The sequence below is a fragment of the Nothobranchius furzeri genome, chromosome 12 (genome assembly GCF_043380555.1).
Source record: "Nothobranchius furzeri strain GRZ-AD chromosome 12, NfurGRZ-RIMD1, whole genome shotgun sequence".
Classification (NCBI taxonomy): Eukaryota; Metazoa; Chordata; class Actinopteri; order Cyprinodontiformes; family Nothobranchiidae; genus Nothobranchius; species Nothobranchius furzeri.
The window spans coordinates 64,548,628-64,560,539 of NC_091752.1; the positions used below are offsets into that span (position 1 = coordinate 64,548,628).

General features: G+C 44.2%; 1 protein-coding gene across 1 annotated transcript; it reads right to left on the bottom strand.

The window, feature by feature from the left end:
* Positions 1-5,974: 5,974 nt before the first annotated feature.
* On the bottom strand, positions 5,975-7,924 carry LOC129155082 (trichohyalin-like). The gene has a single exon (XM_054735242.2). It carries the CDS (start codon positions 7,922-7,924, stop codon positions 5,975-5,977), a length of 1,950 nt encoding a protein of 649 aa, XP_054591217.2.
* Between the last annotated feature and the right edge of the window lie 3,988 nt (positions 7,925-11,912).

Here is an 11,912-nt window from a genome sequence, read left to right on the forward strand (position 1 = left end):
ACTCACCAGTTGTGTTTAATATGAACTTAGACTCTGCCTCTCGTGTTGAGTGTTTCCGTCCCAGCTTCTCTCGAACAATCGGACCCAATACTGCTGCACATTTTGCTGCTATTCTTGCTTTGAATTCAGCTCCATTTCAATCTACTGATGAATTTACTGTTGTTGAGGGATTACTTCATGCGCTTGATTCATCCTGTCTGGCTTCTTTGGATATTGTCGCTCCATTAAAATCAAGGCGAAATACATCCCGACCTGACCCATGGCTGAACGAGCAAACTCGTTCCATGAGACAACATGCCAGAAGACTGGAACGTAAATGGATAAAAGACAGGCTTACTGTATCCTTTGAATCCATGAGAGAGGCGTGGTCTCAGTACCAAAGAGCAGTCAGAGGCGCAAGAAATCGATTTTTTGCAAGCATCGTAACGGCTAATTCTAATAATCAAGGTGTGTTATATAAAACTATGAATGCAGTGCTTTCACCAGTTACAAAACTATTTTCCTCTGCGTCTGCTGACTTGTGTAACCAAATCCTGCAGTTTTTCTTAAATAAGATTAGTGTAATCAGAGCTCAGATTCACCAAACCAACCATGTTCCTGATTCAGTCATTCCCCCTCATGTGCAACTTCAAAGCTTTCAGCCCATCTCTCTGCCCTATCTAGAAAAAACTGTTGCTGCCATGAAACCGTCTGGCTCCCCAGAAGATGTTATCCCACCTCGTCTCCTGAAAGAGGTTTTTCCTTTCATTAGCCATAATGTGCTAGACATCTTAAATAGTAGCTTGACATTGGCTGAAGTTCCTTCTGCCTTTAAACACGCCGTTCTTCAGCCAATCTTGAAAAAACCTGGTCTCGACCCCACTGATTACTCTAATCTCCGACCAATTTCCAAATTACCGTTTTTATCTAAGGTCCTTGAGAAAATAGTGTATGAACAGATGCTGACACATCTAAATGACAATCAGGTAATGGACATTTTTCAGTCTGGTTTCAGAAAACAGCACAGCACTGAAACTGCTCATGTTCGGGTGTTTAATGACATTTTTCTCGCTTTAGATTCAGGTTTCCATGTGGTTCTGCTACTTTTGGATCTATCAGCAGCATTTGACACGATCGATCATAACATCTTGATCACCAGACTTCAGACTTGGGCTGGCATTTCTGGTTCAGCCCTAGATTGGTTCAGGTCATACTTTTATAACAGGTCCGCTAGAGTCATGTTGGATGGCTGTTCATCCGAGTCACAACCACTCCGTTGGGGTGTCCCACAAGGTTCAATACTCGGCCCGTTACTATTTAACCTCTATATACTGCCCTTAGGAGCCATTTTCAGAAGGCACGCTGTCTCATACCATCTTTACGCTGATGACTGTCAGATCTACTTTTCATTCAAGCCAACTCAATCAATGCAAGTTCTGTCTGATTGTATCGATAATGTTAAGCTTTGGCTTGCTGATAACTTCCTCCATCTGAATGACTCCAAAACAGAAGTAATCGTTTTTAATCCTCACAGCATCCCGGCTACTCATCAACCTGACCTCAACTATCTCTCACCTAATGTCTCCACTGTAATTTCCAACCTTGGAGTTAAAATAGACCAGGCTCTGAAGATGGATGCTCAGGTCAATAACACAGTTAAATCATGTTTTTACCACCTCAGGCGTATCTCTAAACTTAAGCACATCCTGAGTGTCCGTCTTCTCAAATCAGTAGTCCACACTTTCATCACTTCACGGCTGGATTACTCCAACTCCTGCTTATACGGCATCAGTAAAGCAGCTCAATCTAGACTTCAGCTAGTCCAGAATTCAGCAGCTAGGTTCCTGACTGGAGTTGACAGAAGACAGCACATTACACCAATTCTAAAATCTCTCCACTGGTTGCCCGTTCATCTCAGGATCAATTTCAAAATCATGCTGCTCACTTATAAATCCCTGAACAGTCAAGCTCCTCCATATCTGTGTCAACTCGTCCATTACTACAATCCGCCTCGTGCTCTCAGGTCTGAGGATAAGCTCCTCCTAGCTCTTCCAAACGCACGTCTGAAAAGCCGTGGAGAAAGGGCTTTCTCTGTCTGTGCTCCCAAGCTGTGGAATGCATTACCACTACTAGTGAGGCAAGCACCAACAATTAGCATTTTTAAATCTCGCATGAAAACTCACTACTTCAACCTTGCATATAATACATAATCATGGACCACTTTCGACATCTGCATTCTTTCTACAATAGAATGCACAATAATTAACATCTGTATTACTGTGGTTCTTTCATATGTTTTTATCTGTTGTTTCACATTCCTTTGTGTTTTTAGTGTTTTACGACTGTTAGTTCGAGTATTTTCTTGTTTTCATTTTTTCTTATAAACTATGCTTTAAATGTCATTCTGAACGTGTTAATTAACTGTAATCTTTTAATGTACAGCGCCTTGTCTGGTTGTAATGCCATGTTGAATGCGCTTTATAAATAAAATGGTATGGTATGGTATGGTATGGTATAAGAATGTTCTCGTTAAGAGAAAAACGGCACAAACCCATAACTATGTTCCTCATTCAAAAAAGGACAACTCCGCGGAGAAAAATATACAGACGAGCTGTGTCCGGGTGAATATAACGCAGCATAGTTGTACGCTTTCAATTTTTAAATACAGGAGAAATTCAGAAAGTCGTTTTTTTTTTTACTATTAAAAGGCTGTTTTACTATCTAACACTAAAACACCTCACAACACATTTTTGTCTAAATAAATTATCACTGTATATTGTTAATTAATTCAAATAATATAATATTGATTTAGTGTTGTAGTGTGTGTGCTGCTTTATTTTAATTGTGTACTTATTTCAGTCTATTTGTGTTTCTTATGCAGAAAAAAACAAGCAATGATGGACAACTACATGGGGAACAAGACACTCACCCTCCAGCAATTCTACATCATTTTTTATGGAATTTACCTCTTATATTTTGATGCCAAAAAATTATTCTGGACTGATATTTTGCACTGTTTAGCTCATTTTACACCACTGACTGTGTTCATGTGCAATAAAATAGATTGCAGTCAACTGCACAATTCTCTTATGTTTTTCTTTTTCTTAACTGAAATGTGTTCATCACTTGTATAGGTTAAACAGCTAAACAATAACAAACAGATTAATCGATTAATTGAAAAAATAATCGACAGATTAATCGATTATGAAAATAATCATTAGCTGCAGCCCTACTGTAAGAAGAGAGGCGACTTGAGTACTTTGGAACGGACACATTGGGACCGGGTCAGGAGTTCTGCTACTGACATGTTGGGACCGGATCGGGAGTTCTGGTACTAGGAAAAGACCAATGAACAACTTGAGGTGAGTTTGGGAGTCAGGGAAACTAATCGGAGGCTAGTGTCTAGCTAATAGCAGGCGAGGGTCTGAACATATGCGGCTTTCTTGTGTTGGACATGAGGAGCTGACAAAATTTGTGTCTTTTTATTTAATAGTTTTTTTTATTCAAACTAACAAGTACAGCAACGGTGTAGCTATTCCTTTCTATTTCTTAGTTGAATTATCAGACTCCATGCTGCCAGGGCTCACTGCTGCCCTCTGCTGGTTTGGTCAGGTTACAGTCATAGTCCAAACGGGTAACGTGGAGCTCCTATGTCCCTAAACCGCTACTGTACTTTAAGATGGTGGATGACCATGGAGGGTCAACCACAGTTTATGTATATAAAAATGTATAATTACAAGTTGAGAGGAATATTTAGACTTGACGTTGATGAGAAATGTTAGTGAAAAAGGACACGTTTGTGAACTGGAAACACAGGATGATAGTAAACAAGCAAAAATATCACACACTGGGCCTTTAAGAAATTATATAAAGAAAACATTTTTTCCAGATATAGAGGATCACTAATTTGTATATGTACTTTAGTGATAATATACATATACGTTATCATAATTGATGTTGATTTTTTTGAGTTGTTGGGGTCTCGGGGGTCCTCCCTAGATTTTTGTCAGGGATGCAGAATTTCATCTATCAGCTAATAAATGATTTATGACTCTGAACAGGCGTCGTCAAACACACAACGTTTTAAAACACATAATCTATGTTTAGAACATAAATTCACCTTTATTTCACCCCAAACCTAAGTCATCAGAACGAGAGCTGAAATACCATCCAACCATAGGAGAAGCCTGCTTTGTCTTTAGCGTGCATTGCATGTATTGGGTCATGAAGTCCATGCAGAGAAGTACCTACCTGGTTCCTCCACACACGTGTTTCAAGAGCATTTTTAACTCAGAAGGACCCCTGAAGGACTTAGTTGTTCGTCCTTTTATCAAAACTTATTTTGAGCCTGAGAGGGTTAAATGTCCAGGCGGGGAATTGCTTTGCAACACTCCCCAGGAGACGGAGAAGTCAGAGGGCAAACTGTCTCCGTCTGTGCGAGCGTGCCTCTCCCTCGTGGCGATGACGGAGAAGTATAAATTAGGCTTAACATGCCAGGATTTTAGGATTTTGGGTTGGGGGTGAACTGGAGCACCCAGAGAAAACCCCCATGCAGCACACGGAGACACAAATGATTAGATCTGTTGAGATCTCACCTGTGCTGCGTTTTTTTTTTTTTTCATTTGTGTTTTAGTACCTGGTGGTGGAAGAAGCTACATCCTAGACACATAGTATAAAACTTCTTTAACGTCGTGGCATTTTAAATCAAGAGCCAACCCATCTAAGGTGTTGACTCTTAGTCTACGTAAACTAGAAGCTCTGGTAAGCGTAATTGTTAGAGCTAAAATATTTCACCCATTCCTGTTTCCTCCTGCAGAAGCTCTTGGAGAACTTCAGGTTAATTTTATGCTCTTCTAAACTTTGAGCCTTTGTTTAATCCCTCGTGTTACTGTGTGTTACTATTTACTAAATTTAGATTGGCTGCTCGTATTATTTCCTCCGCCTGCATGTCCTGTTCCTGCAGGTTTGCAGTGTCTACTCTCACCCATTCAGTTTCTTCTCTCTGAAAATTTTACATTTTCCTGATTAAAATTCTCTGTTTCCTAGTTTTAAAACATCTAAGCCCATCCCAAGCTCCCTACTTCACTTGTATATGCTTTTCTGATCTTCATTGGTGTTCTGGAAGAAGACATCTCCAGTAGAAGTCGGATTGGTCCCAGCTGGATCCTAGGCCAGATGTAGAAGGCCTTGGCTCTTCAGCCTCCCAGTCTTCTTCAGCGCTCCCATGGACAGGCCCGGGGTTCTCTGGAAGCTCATCGTTATCATCATGAAGACCGGGAACAGTTGGGTACCCGTCACTGGGTACCTGGGTACTCACAGTTTTTTCTAAACTCCGTTCCCCCAGATCTTCAGACGCAGCTGTGGGACTGTCTGACTCGTCCTCCACAGGTGGCTGCTTGTCTTCCACGTTTAAAGATGCTTTCTGCATTTCTTCCCTCAGTTCCATCGTTTGTGTTTCATCATTATGAAGACATGCTGCGTAGCCAGGGCCCCTGTATTGGGTACCAAGTAACAAGTGCCCTCTAACCCCCTGCTGGGTACCAAGGTACTGGGTACCTAACGAGTATTCAGTTCCCAAGACATGGTCAGCCAGAGTTTGTGCCTCCTGAAGAATCTGGGCTGAATCTTTTTCGTTCTCTTGAGAGTCCATCTTCTGTTCTTCTAAACTCTGATTCCCAGCTTCTAAATACTGGAACTCATCTAGGAAGCATTCATGCTTTTCTTTATGCTCCTCTTCTGAATTTGTCTTTGTTTTTTCCAAACTCCGTTCCCCCAGATCTTCAGACGCAGCTGTGGGACTGTCTGACCCGTCCTCCACAGGTGGCTGCTCGTCTTCCACGTTTAAAGATGCCGCGTTCAGTTCCAACGCTTGTGGTTGCTCTTTCAGCTCCTGCCTGATCTGATCTAAATGTCTCTGGTCCTCTTGAAAAAGCTGGAGAATTCTTCCAATTTTTTTATCAGTGTCGTCCATTCTCGCTTCAAAAATAATTTTCTCTTAAGTCAAAAGTTCAACCTCTTCTTCCATAGCTCGTTGTTTCTCCTTTAAAAGATGATTTTCTGCTTCCCTTGTTTCCATAAACTCTAGTTCCTCTTCCTCCAGGTTTTGTGGGAGCATTACTAAACAGTCTCTTTCTTCCTGAAGAACCCATTGAATGTCCTGAATGATCGGCTCTGGATTTATGTTTCTCTCTTCAGAGTCCGTCATCTGTTTGATGAGAGTTTGTTGCCTAATTTGGAATTTTTCCAGCTCTTTTGCCTGTATTGCCTTATTCTCCTCCTCCCATCTGAACTTTGTTAACAGGAAATTTGTCTTTTCTTCCTCCAGAGTTTCTCTCTGAAGTCTCAGACCCTCCAGCCCTTCTTCTAGAGCCGTTTCCTTCTCTTCTAAGATCTTACCTGCTGCAGCAATCTCTTCCCTAAAGTCCGTCACTTGTGTTTCCAGACTTTGTTTTCCCAAATGCAAATTGTATGATTCTTCCTGGAGGATTTCATAAATCCTCCCTTGTTCCATCTCTGATTCTGACTTAGTCATCAGGAAACGTTGCTTCTCTTCCTCCAGGTTTTGTCGGAGCGTTACTAAACGGTCTCTCTCTTCCTGAAGAACCCGTTGGATGTCCTGAATGATCGGCTCTGGATTTATGTTTCTCTCTTCAGAGTCCGTCATCTGTTTGTCTAGACTCTGTTGCCCAGCTCGTAATCTTTTCAGCTCTTGTTGGAGGTAAGCCTGTATTTCTTCATTCTCCTCCTCCCATCTGAACTTTGTTAACAGGAAATTTGTCTTTTCTTCCTCCAGAGTTTCTCTCTGAAGTCTCAGACCCTCCAGCCCTTCTTCTAGAGCCGTTTCCTTCTCTTCTAAGATCTTACCTGCTGCAGCAATCTCTTCCCTAAAGTCCATCACTTGTGTTTCCAGACTTTGTTTTCCCAGATGCAAATTGTCTAATTCTTCCTGGAGGATTTCGTAAATCCTCCCTTGTTCCATCTCTGATTCTGACTTAGTCATCAGGAAACGTTGCTTCTCTTCCTCCAGACTTCTCTTCTCAACACTCAGAAATTCCAGCTTCTCCTTCAAATCGTTTAGACTTTTGTTGAAATCTTTCTGGATTTCTTCTGCTGTTTCCACAAACTCCATTTTGTCCTCCTGCAGATTTTCTCTCAGAAGTTGAACATCTAGTTTCTCTTTGAGCAGAATCTGTCTGATCTGCTCTGATTCGGTCTGTTTCTGCTCAAACTCAACGATCTGGTTCTGTAGAGTCATTTTCCCAGCATTTAAACGCTCCCTCTCATCGCGGAGAGTCTGCTTCTCTGCTGTTAACTCCCTTTCTGTTTGTTCCTTAAATTCAATAAACTCTAATTTCTGTCTTTCCAGATCTCTTTTCAGGTTATTAATTTCTTCTGTTGATCTCTCTTTGCTTTCCTGTAAAGCTTTCCATAAATCTCCGACTTCCTCTTTTGTCTCATTGAAGTTTTCGTTCGACTCACAATTAGCAATTTGAGTTTCTTTAATCTTATTCCACTCATCCTGAATTTCTTGTCCTTGTTTCTGCTGTTCCCTGTCTTCCAGCTCAATCTTTACTCTGTGTTCGTCGAGAAACTGAGTTGAAACTAAATGATCTCTTCCTTCCTGAGAGTTTGTCTTTAGTTCATCAACGTGATTCGTTAGTTTCTTTTGTTGATCCTCAAAGTGACGTTCTCGTTTCTCCAGATCCTGTGTTTTTGTTTCCAGTTTATCTTTTTCCTTCCGGAGATTTTCCCTGATGCAAGCTATCTTTTTCTCAAACGCATCCACCATTTGTTGAAAGTCGCGTTTCTGGTCACCAAAAACTAGTTTTCTGGCTTCCAGATCTCGTAAGTCTCTTTGTAAAAGCTCATTCTTTTGTTCAAATTCAACTTTAAGTATGTCTGAAAATACCTCCAGGTTGTCCACGTGTGGTCCACCAGTAGCCATCGTAGGTGTGCTCAGGTCTAAAGCCAGTGTGTAAATGAAGCTGTCTGTGGGTCTGCTGTGTGTTTGCCCTTTATGACATCATCAAAGGAAGCTGATGCTGGTAGATTCCGTTTCCATGGCCATGATTATTTTTTTTTACTTTGTTGTTATAGTTCTAATTAATTAATTAATTTATTTATTTATTTATTTATTTATTTATTTATTTATTTGTTTGTTTGTTTGTTTATTAATTTATTAATTTATTAATTAATTTATTTATTTATCATTAATAAAACTTAATGCAGCTTTAATTAATGCTGCATTAAGTTTTATTCATTTTAATTAAACAGATTTTCCATCATGTGTTTACCTATTTTAAAAAAAGGGTGTTTAATTATTTACTGTCAATCTGAACATAAAATGATAAATGTTGTATTTTTATTTGTATGACTTTATTTTCAGGACAGATAAAAAAATTATCTTTTAAAGTAAAAGTTTATAGTAAAAATTAAAAGCTGAGGGATCCGGTGATGGCGGCCATGCAGAGGTTGAGCGGTACCGGCTAGATATAGACGGACTCACCTCTACACATAGCATTGGCTCTGAAACCCAAGTCCTTGAGAGGGGTTGGACACTCTCCTTAGCTGGAGTTGTTCCGGAAGAGAGGTGGAGGGCTGGGGTTGGCTTTTTGTTAGCCCCAATACTCTCTGCCTGTGTGTTGGGGTTTACCCCATGGGACGAGAGGGTAGCTTCCCTGCGCCTTCGGGTCAGCGAACGGGTCCTGACTGTTGTTTGTGCTTATGGGCCAAATATCAGTTCAGAGTACACACCCTTTTTGGAGTCCCTGGGACGAGTGCTAGATAGTGCTCCATCAGGGGACTCCATCGTCCTGCTGGGGGACTTCAATGCTCATGTGGGCAATGACAGCTTGACCTGGAGGAGTGTGATTGGGAGGAACGGCCCGCCTGATCTGAACTCGAGTGGTGTTTCCTTATTGGACTTCTGTGCAAGCCGCAGTTTGGCCATAACGAACACCATGTTCGAACATAAGGGTGCCCATCGGTACACTTGGTACCAGGGCACGTCCTGGCTCTCATCAGCGCACATTTCCAGTTATGTCTTTTATAATGAGAAAACAATAACTTAATATGCACAAACACAAATACTAACCGAAGACGTTAATGGGCAAGCAAGGCTAGTAGGCATGCCACAACTAGCCTGGAGTTAGCCTAGCCTTTTGTTCTTACATCAGCGCTACCCAAAGCTAGCACAGCATTTTGTCCACACTATAGAACAGTGTAGCACAAACGGAGGTCATATTATTAATTATTATGATAAGTGCTCACTCACTGTTGTCCTGAGGTCCAGTGTGAGCTGGAGTGGCTGTGTGCCACTCTCCCGGCCATTACTCACTGGCCTCTCACCATAAATGGTTTCAATTTCGGCAAACCACTTCCAGTGCCGCCGGTCTGCCCCACTCCTGCTGTGGTGGTCCTTGACGGACCCGTACTCAGCTTTTATTTTTTTTTATTTTTTTGCGGCACTGCTTAGAGGTGCGTTCAAAGCCGTGGGTGGACATTGCCAGTGCAAGCCCCTGAAAAATCTTTTCATTCCACACTGAACCGTCCAGTTCGCGCTGGATTCTTTCATCAGTGAGCAAAGAGAGGAAGATTTTAACCTCTTCATTGCTCCAGGGGTTAGAAGATGAGCCCTGAGAGCAGGGAGAAGACATGATGTCGACGCTGGAGAGCACAATCAAAAAATGGATGCTGAAGATTGAGTTTGAGTTTGGTGTGATTCTGTGACATCACTACAAATAACACCGCAGGGCCAATCAGAAGATTTTATTAAGGGGGGGGGGGATACACATCACTTGACCAATTGGGGGAGAGTGGGCGTGTTGGGCCGGGTCGGCCTGAAGCAGACCCCCTCAAGAAGAGGGCAGAGAATGAGCCTTGGTTGGCCCAGAAAAATACCAGGCCACCCAGATATGTAAACAACCTACACTACCCGGCCTTGGCCGACCCGGTACAGATGGGAATGGCCCATTAGTTGTCTGGGACACTTTGTGCCCCTGGTAGGGTCTCCCATGACAAATTGGTCTTAGGTGAAGGGTGAGACAAAGAATGGTTCACAGGATCTTTCATGGAAGTAAATTCAAAGAGTCGGAGTACCTGGCCCGGGGGGTTACCGGGGTCCCACCCTGGAGCCAGGCCTGGGATTGGGGGCCCGTGAGTGAGCACCTGGTGGCCGGGCTTTCGCCCATGGGGCCCGGCCGGGCCCAGCCCGAACCGAATACATGGACTCATCCAACTGTGGACCCACCACCTGCAGGAGGAACATGAAGGGTCCGGTGCAATGTGGATTGGGTGGCAGACCAAGGCGGGAGCCTTGGTGGTCTGATCCTCGAACAAGAAAACTGGTTTTTGGGACATGGAACGTCACCTCGCTGGTGGGGAAGGAGCAGGAGCTTGTGGCAGAGGTTGAGCGGTACCGGCTAGATACAGACGGACTCACCTCTACACATAGCATTGGCTCTGAAACCCAAGTCCTTGAGAGGGGTTGGACACTCTCCTTAGCTGGAGTTGCTCCGGAAGAGAGGTGGAGGGCTGGGGTTGGCTTTTTGTTAGCCCCAAGACTCTCTGCCTGTGTGTTGGGGTTTACCCCATGGGACGAGAGGGTAGCTTCCCTGCGCCTTCGGGTCGGCGAACGGGTCCTGACTGTTGTTTGTGCTTATGGGCCAAATATCAGTTCAGAGTACACACCCTTTTTGGAGTCGCTGGGACAAGTGCTAGATAGTGCTCCATCAGGGGACTCCATCGTCCTGCTGGGGGACTTCAGTGCTCACGTGGGCAATGACAGCTTGACCTGGAGGAGTGTGATTGGGAGGAACGGCCTGCCTGATCTGAACTCAAGTGGTGTTTTATTATTGGACTTCTGTGCAAGCTGCAGTTTGGCCATAATGAACACCATGTTCGAACATAAGGATGCCCATCGGTACACTTGGTACCACGGCAGCCTAGGTCGCAGTTCGATGATAGACTTTGTCGTCATATCATCTGACCTGCGGCCGTATGTTTTGGACACCCGAGTGAAGAGAGGAGCGGAGATGTCAACTGATCACCACCTGGTGGTGAGTTGGATCAGATGGCAGGGGAAGATGCCGCGTAGACCTGGCAGACCCAAACGCATAGTGAGGGTCTGCTGGGAACGCCTGGCAGAAGAACCTGTTAAGAAGGTCTTCAACTCCCACCTCTGGCAGAGCTTTGACCACATCACGAGAGCAGTGGGGGGCATTGACTCCGAGTGGGCCTTGTTCAGCCAATGCTGCGAATGGTGAGGCGGCTGTTGCTAGCTGTGGTCGCAAGGTGGCCGGTGCCAGTCGTGGTGGAAACCCCCGTACCTGCTGGTGGACACCAGAGGTTCAGGGAGCCGTCAGGCTGAAGAAGGAGGCCCACAGGGCGTGGGTGGTCTGTGGGTCTCCGGAGGTAGCAGACAGGTACCGGATAGCCAAGCGAGGTGCAGCAGTGGCAGTTGCCGAGGCTAAATCTCGGGCGTGGGAGGAGTTTGGTGAGGCCATGGAGAAAGACCATCGATCGGCTCCAAAGAGGTTCTGGCAAACTGTCCGGTGCCTCGGGAGAGGAAGGCAGCAACTCGCTCACACTGTTTACAGTGGGGATGGGGAGCTAATGACGTCAACTGGTGCTATAGTCGGACGGTGGAAGGAATACTTTGAGGAGCTCCTCAATCCCACCTATGCGCATTCCAAGGAGGAAGCTGGGGATGGACTGTCCTATCTCGGGGGCAGAAGTTGCTGAGGTAGTCAAACAACTACACAGTGGCGGAGCCCCGGGGGCAGATGAGGTTTGTCCTGGGTATCTCAAGGCTATGGATGCTGTAGGGCTGTCATGGTTGACACGTCTCTGCAACATTGCGTGGTCATCGGAGGCAGTACCTGTGGAGTGGCAGATCGGGGTGGTGGTCCCCATCTTTAAGAAGGGTGACCTGA

Coding starts and splice junctions, on each gene's coding strand:
- LOC129155082 (XM_054735242.2), bottom strand. CDS start 7,924: ATGGCTACTGGTGGACCACACGTGGACAACCTGGAGGTATTTTCAGAC.